Here is a 25,849-nt window from a genome sequence, read left to right as displayed (position 1 = left end):
CTGTCATCTGTGGGACTTTATATAGACAGGTGTGTGTGCATTTCCAAATCATGTCCAATCAATTGAATTTACCACAGGTGGACTCCAATCAAGTTGTAGAAACATCTCAAGAATGATCTATGGAAACAGGATGCACCTCAATTTAGAGTCTCATAGCAAAGGGTCTGAATACTCATGTTTTTTTTTTATTTATTTTTTTATACATTTGCAAACATTTCTAAAAATCTGTTTTTGCTTTGTTGTTATGGGATATTGTGTGTAGATTGATGAGGGAAAAAATGTTAGAATCCATTTTAGGATAAGCCTGTAACGTGGCAAAATGTGGAAAAAGTCAAGGGGTCTGAATACATTCCGAAGGCACTGTAAATGCTTGATTTTCATATCAACTTACCTCAGTGTTAGTCATTCAGGACTTTGACAACTGTTATTTTCAGGCGGGGTCAACTTTAGCAGTCCTGATTCTTTCTGAATAAAGTAAGTTCCTAGTCAGTCAGTGGTAATAAGACATAATGGGTTATTAATGAGAGTTAGACCTCAGTGTCAGAGACCGCTATTGACCTAGAACCTGCTAATCCCATGGGGATGTTGTGAGTGTGTGTGTGTGTGTGTGTCTGAGTCTCTAGGAAGCATTATTTTCAAGGGCTTAATCTCCTGTAGGAGACGGAGGTTTACAGAGACTTACTCTGTCCACTTCCACCTCCTCTCTGACAGCCGTTTAGATCAGCTAGTGTTTGACTGACTGACTCTCTGGCTGGACGCACAGACAGCCAGTCCTGCTGCATCGTCAGCTATCCTTCTGTTTCTGCAGTGGCCCGGGATCAGTCCTTAGTGATTTCACTGCCTTGACTCACCACATACATATTTTACAGCGGGAATCCACTTAAAGCTTTTGGAGTTTTCTTGTGAACCATCAAGCAGGACTAGAGACATATTTCAAGCCAGGACAGGATACTGAACAGGGACCTAAAGGGAATCAGGCGGGACCCACAAGTGACTCGCGACCCTCCGGTTTGGGAATCATTCATTGACTGGACGTAAGGCAGGACCTTGGGCCACTAGGCCTATCTCTTCTCTCCTCTCTTTCCTTCAGCCCGTGGAGTAACTGGGCCTCAGGATGGAGTGCATAAAGCACATTATAAAGAGCATGGTCTCTGTGAAGGTTTGGGCGTACATCAAGGGCTACTGTAAACGCAATGGGTTGCTGACGCTCTCGGTCATCGCCGTGGTTTCTGGCTGTGTGCTCGGCTTCTCGCTCCGCAGCTTCAACCTCTCCACGCAGGTATGGAGGCGCGCGCGCGCGCGCACACACACACACACACACACACACACACACACACACACACACACACACACAGATATTGAGTCATGCAACAAGGTTTTGGTTCTAGTGGGCCTAAGGTTTATAGCACTCAGGCATCCTACAGGGAGATGTGATGAGCTTTGGGTCTTAGACGGGGGTAGTGTTAACACAGAGGGCTCTGGGTCTTAGACGGGGGTAGTGTTTACACAGAGGGCTGGGTCTTAGACAGGGTGATAGTGTTAACACAGAGGGCTTTGGGTCTTAGACAGGGTGATAGTGTTAACACAGAGGGCTCTGGATCTTAGACAGAGGGATAGTAAACCACTGAGGGGTTGGTTGAGAGGGCCTTACACTGGGATAGTGCAGACGGAGACTAAAGAGAGAGTGACCAGCAAGACACTTTCACAACGCATAAAACCCTGTCTCACAAAGCTTGTACCATATTGTTGACATGGGAAACTACTCTGACTGCAGATCGATAACTGCTGTATTGAATTCAGAACAGATGCAATGCAACAATATCAACTGAACCATAACCTGCACATGCCAGTTATACAGTACTGATTCAGCTGGCGACAGTAGAGGCTGGACCATTCAACTGCTCTACCTGGGTCAATAGTAACCATGGTGATCCAACCCTTGACATCCACTATTTCAGTAGTGGAATAATGGGTCAGCAGCTTCTAATTATCTGACACACTGTTGTAATCTGCATCCTCGCTAACCTCAACCTGTCAACAAATACACAGCATCAAGCATAGCCCAATGGGAAAGCACATCACCTGAGAATGATTGATTGAACTTTATTAGTCATGTAAAATCCTGTAACACAATGTCAAACCAAAAATATATAACATACCATGCACCAGACCAAGAAGTGGGTTTGACTTAGCTGGCCTGGTACAATGGAACCAACAGAATAGTCCCTAAAGTGCAAACGGTGCACACCTCATGTATTTGAAAGTATTTTACCAACTGTATATATTTGCCCCAGGTCTGCCATGTACAGCTTGTCCCCTGACCCCGAGTGTTGTGTGTCTCCCCTTTCCAGGCTAAGATCTACTTCTCGTTCCCTGGAGAACTGCTGATGAGGATGTTGAAGATGCTGATCCTGCCTCTCATCACGTCCAGGTAACACATCATCACTACTGTCTGTTCCCCATGTCCCTACTGCTCTTCTCCCTGGTCTACACCACAACCCATGCTACTTCAATAGAACGCTCTATACATTTATAATGGAATAAGACGCTGATCGAATACTCTATGGATTCTAATGGAATACAACACTAAATGAATACTCTAGGAGTTGTAAAGAAAGAGAATGCTATCAGAATGCTGTACGACTCCTGTTGAAATAGAACTCCTAGAGCATTCACAGCATTGCATTTCATCAGGATTCGTACAGTATTCTGATAGCATTCTCTTTCTTTACAACTCCTAGAGTATTCATAGCATTCTAACGGAAAAGAGCGCTAAATTAAATAGCTCATTAAATAGAACACTATCAGAATGCTCTCTGAATTTGAATGGAATACAACACTGTCTGAATGCTCTATGAATCCTAACTCCGTGGCCAGTCTGATGTCGGGGCTGTCAGCCATGGACACGAAGGCCAGCGGGCGGCTGGGGGTGCTAACCATCACTTACTACCTGTGGACCACCTTCATCGCTGTCATCGTCGGCATCATCCTGGTGCTGGTCATCCACCCTGGTACGGGCACAGAGAAGGACGGGCACAGAGCAGGGTCAGGGCCCGTTATGACTTCTGCTGACGCTCTGCTGGACCTCATCAGGTACATATGCACACACGCAAGCATTTACGCACACACGGACGCACGCATGCAAATACGCACGGACAGACACACAAATGCGCACGAATGCACATACACATGGTGAAGTATCTTGAGCGGCATATTTTAATAGGATGGCCCACAGACACATTGCCTCTATCAGTAGTTGGCTGTATCAGATTCCAGAGTTTCCTGTCTTTAGTCAGTCTAAGATGTTTAGCTCCCTCCTTTTCATCCTTAACATCCCTCATGGGACGAGATTCCAGATTTCCACGAGACTCAGGCAACAGATTCGGACTGCTCTGCTAACACAGACGTTCGAAAGAATCAAATATTTTATATTTGATTCTTCCTGTCGGGGTTTGTGTTGATTAACCCATAAATAAACCAGTCAACCAGTGAACTCAGTGAACTCCAGTTTTCCTTAGCTAAGTATAAACCATAAAGGTTGTGTAGGCCTGGGATTCAACAACAGGCGCATTGTATACAAGCGCATTGCATTATGGAAAAACGCGCCTTGTAGAGGCAAGTTTCCTGACGTTGGTGGATATTGCATTCATGGTAAACGCTGCGGATTCCAGCTCAAGCGTAAATTACCTTTAAAAGTCAAGAGCAATGGGCTTGTCCAACGTGCCTTTGACTGAATCCCCAACCTGGTCTCAGAGCATTTCGTATTATTCTGTACGTAAATCCGGGGCAGCCCATGTAGTATGATATGTTACGTTTTGTAATGTATGTATTAATTTGTGGATATCCATCACCCATTTCGTATGATATGCTACGATTACAATTTGTATTATGTGTTACGAATTTGTAAAAAGAACGATATGTTACGAAATTCTAGCAAGGTGGCTAGGTGGCTAATTTGAGCTAGCTGGCTAACGTTAGCTAGGCTAGGGGTTAGGGGTTAAGGTTAGGGTTAAGTTTAGCAGTTAGGTTAAAAGGTTTACGGTTTATGATTTGGGGAAGGGTTAGCTAAAAGGGTTAAGACCCTGCGGGCTAAATAGCCTCCTAATACTGACTCAAGGAATCAGATATTTTCTTTTTCTGTTATCAACAGTGTTGTGGTTCTGTGTGGATTGAATCATTTTAAACCAGTAAACCAGTACAGACCCAGTCCTGTCCACCCCAATCCCCTTAGTACAGCTCAATACAGCTACCTGGAAGCTTGTATTAAGTAGGGGTCTTTAGGTCGTAAATAGCATTTACAACAGCAACACCAGTACAAGGTCATTTAGCTCACGTGGCTTGAGGGATTTGCGCGTTTGGGACTGTTCTATTGGTTATATTGTTCACATTCACTTCTGAAACAAGTCAACCCTCCAGCGGGCCATGTTAATAATAGGCATCATTAGGGGAGAGTGGGTTGAGCCACTTTTGGGGTTGAGCCATTTTTTACATTCAGTATCACTCAGTCAAGGGAAATACAACATTATTTCTAAAGATACTGTATCTACATATATTTCAGCATGTATCCCTGGAAAAACATAGCTTTTCCAAAAAAAGTGGTCTCTTGGCACAACTTACCCTGGGTATGGGGGTAAGTTAAGCCGCCTACAAATTTCTCTACTGAATGAAAAATTAACACTACCTTTTTAAGACCATGTCTATTTTCCCAACCATGTCTATTTCCCAACCACAATTCCACACAATCACTTTTTGTATTTTGATAATTTTAAGCATCTTTTAACACAGGCTTAACACTTAATTAACACTGTACTTTTAAAAACTATTTTAACATAGACCAGGCTCTGTTGTTACCTCATATCCCAGCAAAAATGCAAGCATTATGAAACCTCTAACACAACAAATATATTTGACTTGGTGAAAATCTATTTTTTGGACCTAACTTGCTTACTACTTTTTCCATGTGGTTTCTTCCTTCACAGATTCCATAAAATCATGACCTCATCCTAAATATTTGGTCAAATTATATATTTGAGTGGCTCGACTTACCCCTTTGGCTCAAAGTACCCCAGTGACGACTAAGTCTATATCTTCTCAGAACACACCGTGTCCTAAATGCTTTGCCCAGAACACACTGCACACTGCGTGTCGAGGATCGGCAGTGGCTTAGGCCCTCCGTGTGAAGAATCCTCCAAAGCCCAGAGGATTATGGGTATTTTTAGTGAAAGCTGTGTACGGGCGGACGGATGTAGGCTGTATGACTGTCAGAGGTGCTTTAGATCATTTGTCACACGTCTGATAGGCTGACTGGCCCTGGGGCAGTGGCCTTAACATGATCCTTTATGAATACAGGCCTCCTATTGATGAGGACTCAACCACCAACACAGGCAACCAGCCTGGAGATGTTACCACATTGTGACATCATTCTTACAACTTTATTATTTCGACTGCAGAACAGCTGAAACATACTGACGGTGCAGGAGAATATGAGACCAACTATGAAGAGAAGTCTTTTGGTCAACAACGACCCTAGTCAGAGCAACGAAGTCATATAGTCAACAACGACCCTAGTCAGAGCAACGAAGTCATTTAGTCAACAACGACCCTAGTCAGAGCAAACGAAGTCATATAGTCAACAACGACCCTAGTCAGAGCAACGAAGTCATTTAGTCAACAACGACCCTAGTCAGAGCAACGAAGTCATATAGTCAACAACGACCCTAGTCAGAGCAAACAAAGTCATATAGTCAACAACGACCCTAGTCAGAGCAACGAAGTCATATAGTCAACAACGACCCTAGTCAGAGCAACGAAGTCATATAGTCAACAACGACCCTAGTCAGAGCAAACGAAGTCATATAGTCAACAACGACCCTAGTCAGAGCAACGAAGTCATTTAGTCTACAACGACCCTAGTCAGAGCAACAAAGTAATTTAGTCAACAACGACCCTAGTCAGAGCAACGAAGTCATTTAGTCAACAACGACCCTAGTCAGAGCAACGAAGTCATTTAGTCAACAACGACCCTAGTCAGAGCAACGACTTTGGCTTTTGGGAAATGTAACCTTTTGGTGTCCTTGTGTCTATCTACAAGTTTTGTGGTTTGGTTGACAGCTGAAAGGGATACTTCTGGATTTTGGCAATGAGGCCCTTTATCTACTTCCACACAGTCAGATGAACTCGTGGGTACCATTTTTATGTCTCTATGAAGGACATTAGAGGTAGTTTCACAAGCCAATACTAACCAGCGTTAGCGCAATGCCATGAAGTCTATGAGTATCTGCCAGCATGCTCTCTGTCCAGGGTCTTGTTAAGTCTTTCTGAGACAGGGGACCTCTTGGCTTCTGGCCGGACCAGGAGAAATTGACCCTACTCAGGATAAAATTGATAGGGGGCCTCCCGGGATAGGGGGCCTCCTGGGTGGCGCAGTGGGTTCGCGCCCAGGCTCCGTTGTAACCAGCCGCAACAGGGAGGTCCATGGGGCGAAGCACAATTGGCCTAGCGTCGTCCGGGTTAGGGAGGGTTTGGCCGGTAGGGATATCCTTGTCTCATCGCGCACCAGCGACTCCTGTGGCGGGCCGGGCGCAGTGCGCGCTAACCAAGGTTGCCAGGTGCACGGTGTGTCCTCCGACACATTGGTGCGGCTGGCTTCCGGGTTGGATGTGCGCTGTGTTAAGAAGCAGTGCGGCTGGTTGGGTTGTGTATCGGAGGACGCATGACTTTCAACCTTCGTCTCTCCCGAGCCCGTAGGGGAGTTGTAGCGATGAGACAAGATAGTAGCTAGTAAAAACAATTGGATACCACGAAATTGGGGGTAAAAATAAAATAAAAAAATTGAGACAATAACAGAAAGCAGTTACCCCAACCTTCTGACACGTTATATGCTCAGGACAGGGCTACAGGACAGGGCTACAGGACAGGGCTTCAGGACAGGGCTACAGGACAGGGCTACAGGACAGGGCTACAGGACAGGGCTACAGGACAGGGCTTCAGGACAGGGCTACAGGACAGGGCTACCGGACAGGGCTACCGGACAGGGCTACCGGACAGGGCTACAGGACAGGGCTACCGGGACACAGGGTCAGCAGAATAGAATAGACTGAAGGTAGAGATTTCACTTTAAAAAATCTGAACAAATCATATATGACAATATAACATCACACATCATATAAACAGTATTATTATCACCCCCATTACTCAGGGAATAACTCCCATCATATAAACAGTTTTATTATCACCCCCATTACTCAGGGAATAACTCCCATCATATAAACAGTATTATTATCACCCCCATTACTCAGGGAATAACTCCCATCATATAAACAGTTTTATTATCACCCCCATTACTCAGGGAATAACTCCCATCATATAAACAGTATTATTATCACCCCCATTACTCAGGGAATAACTCCCATCATATAAACAGTTTTATTATCACCCCCATTACTCAGGGAATAACTCCCATCATATAAACAGTTTTATTATCACCCCCATTACTCAGGGAATAACTCCCATCATATAAACAGTTTTATTATCAGTATTATTATCACCCCCATTACTCAGGGAATAACTCCCATCATATAAACAGTATTATTATCACCCCCATTACTCAGGGAATAACTCCCATCATATAAACCGTTTTATTGTCAGTATTATTATCACCCCCATTACTCAGGGAATAACTCCTATCATATAAACAGTATTATTATCACCCCCATTACTCAGGGAATAACTCCCATCATATAAACAGTATTATTATCACCCCCATTACTCAGGGAATAACTCCCATCATATAAACAGTTTTATTATCACCCCCATTACTCAGGGAATAACTCCCATCATATAAACAGTATTATTATCACCCCCATTACTCAGGGAATAACTCCCATCATATAAACAGTTTTATTATCACCCCCATTACTCAGGGAATAACTCCCATCATATAAACAGTTTTATTATCACCCCCATTACTCAGGGAATAACTCCTATCATATAAACAGTTTTATTATCACCCCCATTACTCAGGGAATAACTCCCATCATATTATCACGCCATGGCCTTAGTATTTTGTGTTTTCTTTATTATGTTTGTCTAGGGTTTTGTGGTTTAGTGAAGTAGTCTAGGTAAGTCTATGGTTGCCTAGAGTGGTTCTCAATCAGAGGCAAGTGTTTATCGTGTTTCGTGGGTGATTGTTCCTGTCTCTGTGTTTGTTGCACCAGATAGGGCTGTTTCGGTTTTTCACGTTTATTGTTTTTGTATATTGTTCGTAGTGTCATCTTTCATTACAGATGTTTAAAGATAACCACGCTGCGTTTTGGTCCGATCCCTGTTTTACCTCTTCAGAGGAAGAAGAAAACCGTAACACATATCCAATACTGTCGTAGACTTTATGATTTACATGTTATTCTCCCTTTGACAGGAACATGATTCCCTCCAATCTGATAGAAGCAACGTTTCAACAGTACCGTACAGACCTGGTGCCCATAGTGGCCTCCAGTTTGGTGGAGTCCCAGGCCAACTACGTCTACGTGATGCCCGACCACAACAACCCTCAGCTGGGCCACCCGGTCTTCCTGGAGATCACCCCAGCTCCAGACATCAAGTACAAGATTGTCCCTGGCCACAGCTCTGGCATGAACGTACTGGGGATTGTCATCTTCTCTGCTACTATGGGTGAGACACACACACACACACACACACACACACACACACACACACACACACACACACACACACACACACACACACACATATAGTATGCATGAATGAACACACTAATGACACACTGGATACACGAGTACACACACACGCCCTTCCAATCACGCCTGCTCCTGTGTTTTCTCTGTGCAGGCCTGCTCCTGGGGAAGATGGGCGAGAGAGGCGCTCCATTGGTCAATGTGTGTCAATGTGTCAACGAGTGTGTTATGAAGATCATCAATGCTGCCATGTGGTGAGTTGTTGAGACACACAGCAGTCACCTGTCTGAACTCTCATTCACATGTAAAGGTCTGGTAATCCTGATCTGGAGGATTGAGAATGGGAGGATTCATTTAGATTGAGATTGGATCTCACCAACACATCTTCCTCCCACCCACCTCTCCCTAGACCTTAGTCATTAGCTCAGTATATGTCTGCATTTCAAGGTGAGCCAGGTCAACCCAAAGCTGCTTTACTTCTTAGGAAGCCCAAAGCTCAGGGGGCATGACAACGCCTGGTGAACAGAGACAGAATCACAAGGGCCCATTGCTTGCCTCATTTATTTTGAAGTATTTATAATTTATTGATCTTTTTCCAGGTATTTCCCTTTCGGCATTGTGTTCCTGGTAGCAGGGAAGATCCTGGACATGCATGACCCCGCCCACCTGGGAGAGAAGCTGGGGATGTACTTCATCACAGTGTTAGCCGGCCTGTTTGTCCACGGACTCATCCTGCTGCCGCTCTTCTACTTTGTAATCACACGCAAAAACCCCTTCACCTACATCAGAGGCCTGCTACAGGCTCTGGTCATCGCCCTGGCAACCTCCTCCAGTTCTGCCACCCTGCCCATCACCATGAAGTGTCTGTTGGAGAACTGTGGAGTGGACAGACAGATCGCCAGGTTTGTCCTTCCAGTGGGAGCCACCATCAACATGGACGGGACAGCCCTCTACGAGGCCGTGGCAGCCATTTTTATCGCTCAGGTCAACGAGTACGAACTGGACTTTGGTCAGCTGGTCACCATCAGGTCAGGACTGTCCACACAAGAGCTCTCTCTGTTACTCTCTTAGTTACTTTGTGTCACATCAACCACACATTCACACGCACGCTTGCACGCACGCTTGCACACACACACACACACGCACACGCACACGCACACACACACCCTGACCCTGCTCTTGTCTCTTCAGTATCACAGCAACAGCGGCCAGTATTGGGGCTGCTGGGATTCCGCAGGCGGGCCTGGTTACCATGGTGATCGTCTTGACCTCTGTGGGGCTGCCACCCGCTGACATCACACTGATCGTGGCCATCGACTGGGTCCTGTAAGTGTCTGACCATGAGAGTGTTTGTGGACTGGGTCCTGTAAGTATCTGACCGTGAGAGTGTTTGTGGACTGGGTCCTGTAAGTGTCTGACTGGGAGAGTGTTTGTGGACTGTGTCCTGTAAGTGTCTGACCGTGAGAGTGTTTGTGGACTGGGTCCTGTAAGTGTCTGACCGTGAGAGTGTTTGTGGACTGGGTCCTGTAAGTGTCTGACCGTGAGAGTGTTTGTGGACTGGGTCCTGTAAGTGTCTGACCGTAAGAGTGTTTGTGGACTGGGTCCTGTAAGTGTCTGACCGTGAGAGTGGTTGGGGACTGAGTTCTGTAAGTGTCTGACCGTGAGAGTGTTTGTGTCTGGCAGGGATCGTTTCAGGACCATGATCAATGTGTTGGGAGACGCTCTGGCTGCAGGCATCATGTGTCACCTCTGTAAGAAGGACTTTGAGAGGAGGGAGTCAAACGCTAACTCTGCTCGGGTAACAGCTCTATACCAGCTTTACACTGACCCCAGCCCTAACCCCTCTACAATACAACTATATACCAGCTTTACACTGACCCCAGCCCTAACCACTCCACAATACAAATATATACCAGCTTTACACTGACCCCAGCCCTAACCCCTCTACAATACAACTATATACCACCTTTACACTGACCCCACCCCTAACCCCTCTACAATACAACTATATACCACCTTTACACTGACCCCAGCCCTAACCCCTCTACAATACAACTATATACCACCTTTACACTGACCCCAGCCCTAACCTCTCTACAATACAACTATATACCAGCTTTACACTGACCCCAGCCCTAACCCCTCTACAATACAACTATATACCAGCTTTACACTGACCCCAGCCCTAACCACTCCACAATACAAATATATACCAGCTTTACACTGACCCCAGCCCTAACCCCTCTACAATACAACTATATACCACCTTTACACTGACCCCAGTCCTAACCCCTCTACAACACAACTATATACCACCTTTACACTGACCCCATCCCTAACCCCTCTACAATACAACTATATACCATATTTACACTGACCCCAGCCCTAACCCCTCTACAATACAACTATATACCACCTTTACACTCACTGACCCCAGCTCTAACCCCTCTACAATACAACTATATACTACCTTTACACTGATCCCAGCCCTAACCCCTCTACAATACAACTATATACCACATTTACACTGACCCCAGCCCTAACCCCTCTACAATACAACTATATACCACCTTTACACTCACTGACCCCAGCTCTAACCCCTCTACAATACAACTATATACTACCTTTACACTGATCCCAGCCCTAACCCCTCTACAATACAACTATATACCACCTTTACACTGACCCCAGCACTAACCCCTCTACAATACAACTCTATACCACCTTTACACTGATCCCAGCCCTAACCCCTCTACAATACAACTATATACCACCTTTACACTGACCCCAGCCCTAACCCCTCTACAATACAACTATATACCACCTTTACACTGACCCCAGCCCTAACCCCTCTACAATACAACTATATACCACCGTTACACTGACCCCAGCCCTAACCCCTCTACAATACAACTATATACCACCTTTACACTGACCCCAGCACTAACCCCTCTACAATACAACTCTATACCACCTTTACACTGACCCCAGCCCTAACCCCTCTACAATACAACTATATACCACCGTTACACTGACCCCAGCCCTAACCCCTCTACAATACAACTATATACCACCTTTACACTGACCCCAGCCCTAACCCCTCTACAATACAACTATATACTACCTTTACACTGACCCCAGCCCTAACCCCTCTACAATACAACTATATACCACCTTTACACTGACCCCAGCCCTAACCCCTCTACAATACAACTATATGCCAGCTTTACACTGACCCCAGCCCTAACCCCTCTACAATACAACTATATACTACCTTTACACTGACCCCAGCCCTAACCCCTCTACAATACAACTATATACCACCTTTACACTGACCCCAGCCCTAACCCCTCTACAATACAACTATATACTACCTTTACACTGACCCCAGACCTAACCCCTCTACAATACAACTATATACCACCTTTACACTGACCCCAGCCCTAACCTCTCTACAATACAACTATATACCACCTTTACACTGACCCCAGCCCTAACCCCTCTACAATACAACTATATACCACCTTTACACTGACCCCAGCCCTAACCCCTCTACAATACAACTATATACTACCTTTACACTGACCCCAGCCCTAAGCCCTCTACAATACAACTCTATAATACCAGGATTTAGTGTGTTTGAATCTGCTCTTCGACTAACTGTGTTCTCTCTCTATTTCTCTCTCTCTGTGTGTGTGTTCTGTGTTTGTGTTTTGTGCAGAGGGACACAGTGATCTCCTTCGGTGGCCAGAGTGTCCAGAGTTGTGCCCTGTCCGAGGCTCCTCTCATGGACTATGCCCATCGCTGTGACTATGTCTACGAGGTGGAAGGTGACTGTGTCACAGAGAGATCTGGCCCCACTTACAACCTGTGTCAAGTTTAGGAGAAACCTGTTCCCTCTTACAATCTTTGACCTGTGTTACAAAGAAACCGGTCCCCGGCTGCAACCCGTATCACAGAGAAACCGGTCCCCGGCTGCAACCCGTATCACAGAGAAACCGGTCCCCGGCTGCAACCCGTATCACAGAGAAACCGGTCCCCGGCTGCAACCCGTATCACAGAGAAACCGGTCCCCGGCTGCAACCCGTATCACAGAGAAACACAGAGAAACCGGTCCCCGGCTGCAACCCGTATCACAGAGAAACCGGTCCCCGGCTGCAACCCGTATCACAGAGAAACCGGTCCCCGGCTGCAACCCGTATCACAGAGAAACCGGTCCCCGGCTGCAACCCGTATCACAGAGAAACCGGTCCCCGGCTGCAACCCGTATCACAGAGAAACCGGTCCCCGGCTGCAACCCGTATCACAGAGAAACCGGTCCCCGGCTGCAACCCGTATCACAGAGAAACCGGTCCCCGGCTGCAACCCGTATCACAGAGAAACCGGTCCCCGGCTGCAACCCGTATCACAGAGAAACCGGTCCCCGGCTGCAACCCGTATCACAGAGAAACCGGTCCCCGGCTGCAACACGTATCACAGAGAAACCGGTCCCCGGCTGCAACCCGTATCACAGAGAAACCGGTCCCCGGCTACAACCCGTATCACAGAGAAACCGGTCCCCGGCTGCAACCCGTATCACAGAGAAACCGGTCCCCGGCTACAACCCGTATCACAGAGAAACCGGTCCCCGGCTGCAACCCGTATCACAGAGAAACCGGTCCCCGGCTACAACCCGTATCACAGAGAAACCGGTCCCCGGCTGCAACCCGTATCACAGAGAAACCGGTCCCCGGCTGCAACCCGTATCACAGAGAAACCGGTCCCCGGCTGCAACCCGTATCACAGAGAAACGGTCCCCGGCTGCAACACGTATCACAGAGAAACCGGTCCCCGGCTGCAACCCGTATCACAGAGAAACCGGTCCCCGGCTACAACCCGTATCACAGAGAAACCGGTCCCCGGCTGCAACCCGTATCACAGAGAAACCGGTCCCCGGCTACAACCCGTATCACAGAGAAACCGGTCCCCGGCTGCAACCCGTATCACAGAGAAACCGGTCCCCGGCTGCAACCCGTATCACAGAGAAACCGGTCCCCGGCTGCAACCCGTATCACAGAGAAACCGGTCCCGGCTACAACCCGTATCACAGAGAAACCGGTCCCCGGCTGCAACCCGTATCACAGAGAAACCGGTCCCCGGCTGCAACCCGTATCACAGAGAAACCGGTCCCCGGCTGAAACCCGTATCACAGAGAAACCGGGCCCGGCTGCAACCCGTATCACAGAGAAACGGTCCCCGGCTGCAACCCGTATCACAGAGAAACCGGTCCCCGGCTGCAACCCGTATCACAGAGAAACCGGTCCCCGGCTGAAACCCGTATCACAGAGAAACCGGGCCCCGGCTGCAACCCGTATCACAGAGAAACCGGTCCCCGGCTGCAACCCGTATCACAGAGAAACCGGTCCCCGGCTGCAACCCGTATCACAGAGAAACCGGTCCCCGGCTGCAACCCGTATCACAGAGAAAACGGTCCCCGGCTGCAACCCGTATCACAGAGAAACCGGTCCCCGGCTACAACCCGTATCACAGAGAAACCGGTCCCCGGCTGCAACCCGTCCCCTTCTACATGTTGTCACAAACAAACCCGTCCCCCGCTACAAACTGTTTGGTCTGAGACACTTTCACTGGACAGACAGCAGGGGGCGCTGCCCGCCTTCAACAGAGACCTTTCTATTCACATGAATATACATAGAGTTGTCCTGATATCAATGGCTTTGGACTGGGGAATTACAATGGGACTGGGAAACAACCCTGCACTGAAACAGAGTTTGCACTTTTCTGATGTGCATTTATCAGGAGTTGACTATAACGTCTTCATAATGTTCTCTGATGAATCAGTTGGTTGATGATGTGCTCACACCACTAATTGTCGTGCGGTTGATTCCTGCACATGCAGTAAGTCGCTTTGGTAAATGTTCAACTTTTTACTGTCTGATGATCACACCTGTGCCATGATGAGGAAGCAGGTTTTCCTCATCATTTTGTGACTGGCTATCTAGGCTACTGTAACCTACCAGTGACAGGGACTTACTTATACAGTAGGTCCACTAGGGTGCATGTTATGTCCGAGTCAGTTTTCCTTCTTTAGCTCAATGCAGATTCCGCTCAGGACACCATTTTGGTGCCACAATGTACTGCAGCACAGAGCACTTTTTAGGCAACCAGGTGGCATTGTGGACACCATTTTGGTTCAATGTGCTGCTGACTGTGAAGATAGATGACAAGCACTTTCAGAGTTTTTTTGAAACCTTGTTTGGTATCAGAATGGTTATAGATACTTGCATGATGATGCGATATTTAGGGCAGGAGTATTCAACTCTGACCCTACGAGGTCCAGAGCCTGAAGGTTTTCTGTTCTACCTGATCATTCATTACACCCATCTGGTGTCCCGGGTCTAAATCAGGCCCTGATTAGAGGGGAACAATGAAAACATGCAGTGGAACTGACTTCTGAGGTCCAGAGTTGAGTTTGAGGGTTCTAGAGATATAACAGTAGTTTAAAACAAATGTGAGTGTGACTACTGATTATTTAGAAATAGTTTTTCTTTTTTTTAATGGTTTAAACTTAAATGTTTAATTTGCACATTTTTCATTTTTATTTTGCAGTTAGGTTTTGGAGTTGCCTTAAAATGTTCTTAATAACTGGTCACCGTTGCTGAGAATGTTGCAACCACGAAAGTGCTGAAATTGACAGAACTTAATACTGAAAATGTGTTTAAATATAGTCAGTGACTAGGGGTAAATCCTCTCATCGTTACCTCTGTTAACCTAATTATAACAAATACAGAAAGGTTAACTGATATTTCAATGTCTTATTGGTAGATTTACTGTAGATTTCACTAATGTACATCTTTGACCACCTAGGATCTAGAAGAAACGTCAATGTTTTTACATACAAATGAAAATGACTGTGGTGTCCATGCAAGATACTTGTCTTGAACATTATGTTCTAATCCAATTTGAAATGTAATGATTTGAGCATAACTTTCCCCCTACCTCACAGTACACACAATAAGCCAAAAGGACGATCCTGCTGAGCTTTATAAAGCTTACAGATATTTTATTCAAAGTAATTGTGTGTTAGACAAGTTCTGAACAGGCCTTCCTTCAAAACCAAACAGAGGAAATCAAAATGAATCTATTAAAAAAGTCAAAAGGAACACACTCCAACACACAAAAAAATGTACAAACATGTAAAACTACATACAAGTCAAATAAATTACGTCTTTGTGCCTCCACTGCTGTTGCCAGGTTCTTCCATCTCTCCCACATAAATTAAGGCTAAAAACAGAGGTTAACCATAATCTATTTACTCCAGTAAACCCACTAGCATTTCAACATAGCATTTCAACATAGCATTACTGAGAAGCTAGCAAAGCAAGAGCTGATTAGTAGAACTCAATAGAAAAATATCAAAAGGATGAGAACAAAGAGTCAAGCAAGTGAACCACTCCCCCTCTAGTGGTCATTTCTGGTTCAGAATAACCACTCCTCCTCTAGTAGTCATTTCTGGTTCAGAATAACCACTCCTCCTCTAGTGGTCATTTCTGGTTCAGAATAACCACTCCCCCTCTAGTGGTCATTTCTGGTTCAGAATAACCACTCTCTCTAGTGGTCGTTTCTGGTTCAGAATAACCACTCTCTCTAGTGGTCGTTTCTGGTTCAGAATAACCACTCTCTCTAGTGGTCGTTTCTGGTTCAGAATAACCACTCCTCCTCTAGTGGTCGTTTCTGGTTCAGAATAACCACTCTCTCTAGTGGTCGTTTCTGGTTCAGAATAACCACTCCCCCTCTAGTGGTCATTTCTGGTTCAGAATAACCACTCTCTCTAGTGGTCGTTTCTGGTTCAGAATAACCACTCTCTCTAGTGGTCGTTTCTGGTTCAGAATAACCACTCTCTCTAGTGGTCGTTTCTGGTTCAGAATAACCACTCTCTCTAGTGGTCGTTTCTGGTTCAGAATAACCACTCTCTCTAGTGGTCGTTTCTGGTTCAGAATAACCACTCTCTCTAGTGGTCGTTTCTGGTTCAGAATAACCACTCTCTCTAGTGCAGTTTCTGTTTCAGAATAACCACTAGTACAGTTTCTGGTCCAGATTTTTTTTTAAAGACCCACCACATATTGCATGCACTCTGTTCAGGACTGTTCCACGAGAAACAACTTCTCCTTAAACAAACAATCTTCTTCTCCCTAAAAAAAATGTATAGTGACTAACTTGAGGCCTACAGAGAGGATATTCCTGTGACAGGAGCGGTATTTTTTGTCCACGTGTGGAAACTAGTACGGCTTTACAGATCTGAAGACAGAGATCACAATACCTTTAGAAGAGAGAGAGAATTATAAAGTCTGGTTACTAGGCTGTTCCAAGAACCCAGATGAAGCCTACTCCTGGACATAAAATCATGCTCAATGGAGAATCTCTATTGAATGTCCAGGAGACAAGGCCCTACTTTTCTAAAACAAGTGTCACCCATTATGGTGAAGGTTAGGACTGTGTAAGGGTAAACTGATCCTAGATCTGCTGCAGCAGGAAACTAAACTAACCAACTGTGTTGTGGCGCTGCTGTAGTCAGTTACTTACTCTCCGACAGACTACAGTACTACACTCTCAAACCTACATAGGAAAGCCCTTGGTGATGAAAAGTGCACAAAGATATGTTAAAAACAGATGTAGGAATATTCGCTTGATGGAAAAACCAACCCCCAGTCTTCTTCCTGAAACGTCACTTGAATATGCCTGGGTTTAGCTTTCTTTAACCCAAGTTTTTCGGTTATTGCACATTCCTAAAATGGCAGACAGTTTCTCAGGATGACTGTGTTTGTTGGCTGCAAGGCAGATCAAAGGTCCATGAGTGAAACCGCCTCCTGCAGTACCTGTATTAGAACAGACTATTCCTTATGGGTTCATCAGTAACTCCTACATCCTAATAACATGAAACAAGACTTTCAGTACCTCAACTGGAGGACTCCCATCTTTGAAAGCCCTCTGCCTCATGGTTCACACACAAGTTTGAATGGAAAATAAGGCCAACGTCTGAGGTGTTTTACAACGGAGACTGCATCCTCTTGCCCTTCAGAGCATCTTAGAGAGTCAAACTAAACCTTATGATGTTGGCCATTCAAACGTCCTGTAATATCCCAATGGGAATGGAGTGAGTAGTGTCATACTGTAGTATCATCATAATAGCAGTCTGGTGTCTGTAGCTTCCCTCAGCTTCTACAATCAAAAGAGAAAACCCCAAAGAAAATCCACAAACCAAAACCTGAAGAAATAAAAGAAACAAAACCAAAACGAGTCAAATCTAAATAAAATTTAATGATTGCATGTTCAAAGTAAAACAATCAAAACAAAAGGACCAAAAACAGAACCAAAGCAAAAGAAATCTCTATACCAAAAAAAATAATCACAAAGGCCATAAATTCTTCGTTAGCTCGAGATGAGCAGTAAAAAACAACTCAACTCTCCGATCAGTGGTCTACGCTTCGACGAAAAAAGAAAAGTTAGTCTCTCAAAGAAAATTCAAGAAAATCATCAAAGAGAACTTTCTTTTCTACAAAAACAGCAAACTGGATGAGAGAGAGAGAGAGCTGTGTTGCTCCACTCTTGTTAGATTCAGCCTTAGTAGCGGTTGTTCAGATGTCCAAACTATTAGTGGTAAGGGGAAATGAGTCATAACGGTAAGCATCTTCCCTATTCACAAAGCTTCTCAGAGGACTCAATGCTGATCTAAGATCAGCTCCTCTCGGTCCATATAAATCATACTTATTTATGATCCTAGATCAGCATGTGAATACGGGCCCTGGGATCATACCCTTCCATTTCTTTGGTCCTTCTTAAACATGTTCCTACTTTAAAATCTCCAGACCCCTTTTTTTTTTTTTTACATGGCCTCTCAGAGTCAACTTTTAAAAGACCCCCAAAACGGGACACACATGCTGCTATGTAAATGGTACCATCCAGTACCTAACATGAGGCGTATAAAACTGATTCCGCACGGTGAGAGAAGACCAATGTATGGTTGACGTCAAAACAGCCGACTATCGCGCTGACATTATATAATAAGGATTTTAAAAAGTGCTTTCCTTTTAGAATGGCTGGAGACAGTGGATGGCTTGACAGGGTGGGTAACTTAAGTCATCTATTTCTACACTGGAACCAGAGTCTAAGACCGCATGCTTCCTCCTACAGTGGGGAACTAGACGTATGACTGTAGCACATCCTTCTCCAAGTCCCTACCGTGGTCCTACCATTCATATGGCACATAGCGACACTAGTTTAGTCTCACAGGAAAAACAATCTAGTCTTGAATTGTGAAATTGGTCACCATATCAGGATAAACATTGAGAACTGCGTTTGGAACATCCCAAAGCATGAGTAAAAAAAAAAAAAAAACAAGAGAAATATCAAACTCAGCCTAGACTCTGTTAGACTAGTACAAAGATGCAGAGTGAGAATGGGCTTGGTGAGATAACAATAAAAACAAGTTTGTTTTGTCAAACTGAGGCAATTCACCCTCCATATTAGAAGCCTGGGGTGAGGTTTCTCTCCTCCCTCTATCACCCCACCTCCCTCTTCTCTCTCTACTTGTGGCCTTTGCTGGTCTTGAACGACACCTGTAGGATCTTGTCCCCAAGGCGGTAACCGTTGAGGCTGCCGATCGCCATGGCGGCCTCCTCGTAGTTCGTCATGGTAACAAAGCCAAAACCTTTGCACTTGTTGGTGTTGAAGTCGCGGATGACCTTGACGTTGGTGACGGCGCCGAAGGGCCCGAACATCTGCCATAGGATGCCCTCGTCGGCGTCCTGGCCCAGGTTGTAGATGAAGATGCACCAGCCAGAGGTGGCGTTCCCCGGCACACTCACCCCAGACATACCGCTCATATGGTCCACAGACATGGGAGAAAACCTGGGGGAGGACAGAGGGGGCTAGGGTTATCACTCTGTCTCTCTTCACACTAATTTTAGAGAACCTGAGAGGGGACAACGCTTCAGTGTGTGTGTGTTACCTGAATCTCTGAGCCTGGTGGTGAACTGGCCCTCCAAAGCGGCGTCCCTGGTTGTGGTAGAGCTGAGATATGAGCTGAGTGTTCTTGGCCTGGTTGGGGCTGGCAGCAAACTTCACTGTGATTGGCTCAGCGGATCCGGGGGGTTTCTGTCCGTTCAGGTCTTTGATGGCGTCCTCAGCCTCCGCTCGCTTGTCAAACCGGATGAACGCCACCCCCCGAGACAGGCCTGGGAAAAGACATGGACAGGTTCAGCTGAGAGACAGACGAACACAGCGAGGCCTGGTTCTAGAGTGTGTCTGTGTGGTCCTACCAGAGGCCTGGTCGACCAGCACACGGGAGTTGATGATGCGTCCGTAGCGAGCGAACATGTCCTCCACGTCTTTCTGGGTCATGGTCTTGGGCAGGCCACTGATGTACAGGTTGGCATCTTTAATGGTGTCAGAGCTCGGCCGCGCATATGAAACCTAACACCAGAGGGCAGCACAGAGCACATTTAACACCACTGACAATACCCTCAATAGTACACACTGATTACACACAACCCTGAATTATATCTAGCCAGAAATGAGAAATTACTTTCAATAAAAAGTGGTTATTGGAAGGTTGTTTTAATTATGTTTGTATATTTTTATGCAATCTTGGCAAATTAATGTTTGTAATTGCCTTATGTTTTGAATTTACAAAATCATGAGTTTACTTTTATAAAGCCTTCATGAGTAATGTCTCCAAAACTAGAAAATTAAAAAGTGAAAAGGTGCCTTGACTGACCATTGTGGCTTTTACGTAGATAAACCATTCCCTTAGTAAGCTGTGGTGGGCAATATCGAAGTTTCAAAATTACATAAACAACTATTATAGTACCAAAATCAACACCGGGAAAAACATTCTCAGGAGTGATTTTTTCTCTCTCGTACCAAACTTAAAATTATAAATTAACGGGTAAAAATGTCAACCTGAAGTAGTGGTGCTGAATAAGGAAATTAAAATCAAGTTTAGTCCTCAATAAGGCTGAAAATACGGTTGCACTTCTCTACTCCATCCGTCAGAAGCGGGGCCAGTGATCTATCAGACCTGTCTAATATAGACCCACACTAACGCCGATTCACAAATCCAACCCTAAACTATTGGCACTACATGCTCATCTGAAACGATTGGGTTGGTATTTGCAAAGGGCAAAGAAAGGCTAACATAACACCATATTGCTAACACCCACACAATCCTTTCAGATCCATAGGAGGGCCTAGGAGGAAGCGTCTAGGGGTGGATTTGACAGTCAGCCTCAGTAGAGAAGGGCTAGTTTAAATGACACGACATGGTTGGGTTGACATAGTACTGTAGGAACACCTTATTGCACGTTACCTTGATAGTTTTAGACTGTAGCCTTAGTCCATTCAGAGTATTGATAGCTCTTTCTGCATCGCTAGGGGTAAGATAGTTAACAAATCCGTACCCTAAACTGTGGCCTAGAGAAAAAAAAAGGAAAACAATAAAATAAAATAAAAAAACGTTGTATAGTTTCAAATAAATCGGCACACTGGTCAAATAAATGATTAAACAAAACAAATCTACACAATGCATGCTAGTCGTAAAACAAGTAACAAAGAAATAGGCTTCAACCAAACTGGACTGTTTTCCTGGAATAAGGAAAGCCGAGCCCATCACGGACAGATCGAGAGCATGGGTAAATATCTACACCAACAGCCTTATACAAAACGACTATGTGGAATACCTCATAAAGTTCAGGAGGACAAATGTTCAAATTGCAGCGAGACATAGTCCTAAACAGAACATATGACATGAAGCTGTTTGCATAGATACTACAAATATCTCACCACAAAGTTACTAGTGAGCATGTCAAAGATGTCTGTCTCATCAGCAGTTCTCATACACCTACAAGAGGCAGACAGGGCAGTATACCACTGACTGGTTGGCTTGAACAAACATGTTATGGAGGTGCCCGTCGTAATATCTCAACAATTATGGGGGTCCCCACGGTTTGTTAAAAGGTACCCGAGTCGTGTTCGGTAGGACGCAACATAGCAAAATGTTCAAACACGCCCCTGTAAAATGTGAGCCATACACGCAGACCAACTCCTCCATCCATTCTACTCCAAGGTCAAAGGTCACACACCTGTAGTGCATTGTGGGACAAGGTGTTCCGTACCTGCCACTTTGTCCCGTATGAGCTTGGCGGACTCCACCTCGCCAATGCTGCTGAAGAGGCTGCGTAGCTCGTCCTGGCTCATGCTCTGGGGAAGGTAGTTGACTATCAGGTTGGTCTTGGCATCCGTCACCTCATCTCCTCCTCCCATGTGATCCTCGTAGCCGTTGGACATGTCATACACCTCCTGGGGAGGGAGGGAGGGGAGAGAGAGGGGGGCACAGTTAAGGAAGAGAAACAGGCATTCGGAAGTAAACCAGCATGGCTGAAACGTCAACGGGATGCAGATTTTAAAATCATAAAAGGAAAACAATAATATAACATTTTTCCAAATTCTACACGCAACATTGTAAACATAGTATCCTAATCTACAGAGCCGAATTACGCCCCAGATGTAGGAGCACCATGGTGGATGGCAGCAGTGACTGTAGCTCCTCTTACCCACAAGTTAATCACCTGCAGTACTTTCACAGCCAGACTCAACTCTCAGCTACTCTCCACATAATCATGGACAAGGCATTATTATTATTTTTTTTAAACACGCCTATACCCAGCCAGCTCCGACACTGCTCTGGGATAAGAGGTTGAGATCCAGAGACCACAAACGTCACAGAACATTGGGATGATTCTGTGGTGTAGAATGGAGAAACTCCCAGTCAGCCCCAACACATTTCATTTATTTCTGCAGCGTTCTAAACAACTTCATCCCACTAACCAAGCCTGGTTGTTGTGGTCTGACAAGAGTTCTAAACCAGGGGTAATCAACCATTCATTCCGGAGAATCTTTGAGCCATTGATTAGTAGAAACAGCCATCATGGATGTTAGAACAGGCCTTGTGAGCTTTTTCATATGTAAGAAAATGTACCTGTGTGACTGCTAGCCAAATAGGCTTGCACTTCTGTTGTGAACTGATGAAAATTAAGCTATTTTCTGCAGAATGTGTTGCACTAATGTGTTTTCTATGAAGCAAAACGATAGTTGCACCCCCCCCTCGATCACTCTATTGAATCAACAACAAACAACTACTTTCAATATAAAACTCAGGTGAAATAGTTTAAAACAGATTTTTTTTATGGCCTGCGTTTTGAAAATGCAGATATCTGAACTCCAATGCTACCCCTGCCCAGTGGGAAGCGGGTTAGCTAGCTGCTACCACCGATCTGAACATTGCATCCCCTTGACCAGGCCTCAGTGCTGTTTTCTGACAGCCCCTCAATGAATGGAGCGCCATTTGATTGTGCATTCTGTGGGGTAAGACAGTTAGCCATCCAGCAGGCCCTTGGATGAATGAAACTCCTGTATTTCACTAGTAAACATGACCAATACTGATGGGTCTGACTGAGGATAATTTCTATGCCTTTTTCTCTACTTGCGAGCAATAATAAATATTTATACCAGTATGTTAATAAGTGTAGGTACTCAAACACTTCCTCTTATGATGCTTGTGTTATAGAGTGATATTGAAACCCCAGTGTTAAATTCAAATCTTATTGGTCACATACACATGGTTAGCAGATGTTCATTCGAATGTAACAAAATGCTTGTGCTTCTAGTTCCGACCGTGCAGTAATATCTAACAAGTAATTTAACAATTTCACAACAACTACCTTATACACACAAGTGTAAAGGAATGAATAAGAATATGTACATATAAATATGGATGAGCGATGGCCGAACGGCATAGGAAAGATGCAGTAGATGGTATAGAGTACAGTATAATCCTATGAGATGAGTAATGTAGGATATGTAAACATTATATAAAGTGGCATTGTTTAAAGTGACTAGTGATACATTTATTACATCCTATTTTTAATTATCAATACATTTGAAAACCATGGGCAAAAGCGTAACATATTAACGCAATCTGATTAAATAGCTAGCTAGCTAGATTACAGTTGTTACAATATAATTACTTTAGGACTGATCTAGATCCTCCCCTAATGGGAAAAGTCATACTCACTTTTAGGTACCTGATGTGGCCTCTTCGAACAGCCATGAAGACCCCTCGCTGCTCCCAAAGCTGGAGGAGGTATCGCAAACAAAATAATGTATATGGGACCAACAAACAAAAATAGGGATGAGGAGGGGGTAGGGTTTGTTTTCAAACTAAATTAATAATGAGCTAAACAAAAACGAAACGGTAAATTGGGCCTCCCACTTCTGGCGCACCTGTGAAGAAGAGCAGAGCATTATTTTGTTAGTCCCTGAGTGGCTAACTAGCCTACGACCACTGAGCTATTACGACTGTTATCTTGATGACGTATGATTTGTGGCATGTTTCATTAGCAACCAGACTATACACAGTAGCTAGCTAGCACGTTGGCGAACTAACATATTAGCCAACTACTGTAACTAGATTTGGCCTGTTTGTGGCTAACGTTGCCTCATCGAGCACTACGGTAGACAAATGAGAGCAAAACATTCCAACCGCAACGTTAGTTACTAGTTTGTGTGAGTTAGCTAACGTTAGTACCTAGCGAGTTATATAAATATCTAGCAACTATTTACGCCAGGGGGCGTGAACACGTTGGTTGCTTACTAGCTGGCTAGTTAATAACTAGCTAGCAGCAGCTACTACTACTTTCCTAACTGCAAAAGGAAGAAAATAACATTCGCAAACGCAAAGCAAATGGACATTGCCATGCTAATTAGCGAACACATTGCTACGGGAAAACGTTAGCTAACTAGGCCACATGCCCACCGTTCCCTTATTTTCGCGAGCATGTGTTGAATGCGGTCCCTCTCCCCCACCTAAAACTCCGACACCTTGTTCAGGGCCTTGTTAGCTACAGTTAGCCACCTAGCTAGATTAGCCAAGCTGGCAAAAAATTGCTCAAATATCATTCTGTGGTTAGCTATCTGGCACTGGTGGGGCCTCCAAACCCGCATTTCTGGCATTCGGCTTTGTTGTAGCAGAGCAAAATGGTAAATCAACAACTGGATTACTACAACATAGCTAGTTCGACAAACATATAGCTAATTTACCAGCTTTTTGTCGTTGGTGCTTTCGCTGTTCTTGCGTTCCGTGTTTTTTTAGCTAGCTAACGTTAGCTGACAGCTCCTTCTCGCAGGCACCAAAACCAAGAGGACCGCTGACGAAAGCAGATCCACGCCCACCTCTGCAGATGATTTGTTACTGCCCTTGCCAATTACAGATGTGGCACTTTATGTCCTCAGGGTCAATTTGAGGGATTTTATTTAAACATATATGTTTAAATAAAATATATATATGTTTAAATAAATAAAATAAAAATATATAAAGTTCATAGTACAATCAGAACACCTCTCTATCAAGTATTTTAGCTACTTTTCAGATGCATTTTATACCTCAATTTCACTGTTTTGTCCTTGTCCCTGACCCAGACTTTTGAACTTCTATTGTTTTTCCATCAGAACACATTATTACCCATATCATGTTATCTACTAAAGTGTCAATTAAATAAAACTTATATCAATATTTATTGTGAGTATGCCCTTTATATTGTTTTTTTTTTAATACAAAATATACCTGTCCTTTGAGGGCAAATTCCTTTAATTTTTTTCAAGAGAATGTTAATTTAGTTACACTGAAGCACATGGCTGCAGCAGACAGTTGTTCCAGATGTGATGTAAATATTGTTTGTGTAGAGAATATTTTTGACAGTCATTTCCAAACAGGCTATAATTTCTTGTAGATTGTTTTATAAACACTGACAACTAAAATATTGTGTTATGTGTATTATTATTATTAATAATAATAAGGCCAGCATCCCGGAGACGCCTCTTCACTGTTGACGTCAAGACTGGTGTTTTGCAGGTACTATTTAATGAAGCTGCCAGTTAAGGACTTGTGAGGCGTCTGTTTCTCAAACTAGACCCTAATGTACTTGTCCTCTTGCTCAGTTTTGCACTGGGGCCTCCCCCAAAAAATAATCAATCTCAAATTTACTTATAACGCCCTTCGTACATCTACTGATATCTCAAAGTGCTGTACAGAAACCCAGCCTAAA

At 44.7% G+C, this 25,849-nt stretch overlaps 2 protein-coding genes across 4 annotated transcripts; one reads left to right on the top strand and one right to left on the bottom strand.

Moving 5' to 3' along the window:
- The first annotated feature begins 708 nt into the window (after positions 1 to 708).
- LOC115125438 (excitatory amino acid transporter 5-like) lies at positions 709 to 12,696 on the top strand. The gene is made up of 9 exons (XM_065024564.1): positions 709 to 1,279; positions 2,352 to 2,431; positions 2,878 to 3,093; positions 8,417 to 8,670; positions 8,848 to 8,947; positions 9,293 to 9,721; positions 9,885 to 10,019; positions 10,377 to 10,491; positions 12,415 to 12,696. Exons 1-9 carry the CDS (start codon positions 1,115 to 1,117, stop codon positions 12,574 to 12,576), a joined length of 1,656 nt encoding a protein of 551 aa, XP_064880636.1. The 5' UTR covers positions 709 to 1,114; the 3' UTR covers positions 12,577 to 12,696.
- Positions 12,697 to 15,716: 3,020 nt separating this feature from the next.
- On the bottom strand, positions 15,717 to 25,009 carry LOC115125437 (ELAV-like protein 1). Of its 3 annotated transcripts, none has more exons than XM_029654948.2 (7): positions 24,846 to 25,009; positions 23,821 to 24,029; positions 21,830 to 22,046; positions 21,058 to 21,161; positions 20,009 to 20,162; positions 19,699 to 19,924; positions 15,717 to 19,598 (listed from the first exon to the last, which is right to left on the bottom strand). In XM_029654948.2, the coding sequence occupies exons 2-7, from the start codon at positions 23,854 to 23,856 to the stop codon at positions 19,274 to 19,276; spliced, it is 1,062 nt and encodes a 353-aa protein (XP_029510808.1). In that variant the 5' UTR covers positions 23,857 to 24,029; positions 24,846 to 25,009; the 3' UTR covers positions 15,717 to 19,273. The 3 variants fall into 3 exon arrangements, with proteins under 3 accessions (XP_029510808.1, XP_029510809.1, XP_029510810.1); XM_029654949.2 differs by having other exon boundaries at positions 21,863 to 22,046; positions 24,846 to 25,007; XM_029654950.2 differs by lacking the exons at positions 21,058 to 21,161; positions 23,821 to 24,029; positions 24,846 to 25,009 and having other exon boundaries at positions 21,863 to 21,950.
- Positions 25,010 to 25,849: the final 840 nt, after the last annotated feature.

Source organism: Oncorhynchus nerka, linkage group LG2 (assembly GCF_034236695.1).
Source record: "Oncorhynchus nerka isolate Pitt River linkage group LG2, Oner_Uvic_2.0, whole genome shotgun sequence".
NCBI lineage: Eukaryota > Metazoa > Chordata > Actinopteri > Salmoniformes > Salmonidae > Oncorhynchus > Oncorhynchus nerka.
This window is presented reverse-complemented; position numbering and strand designations above follow the sequence as displayed.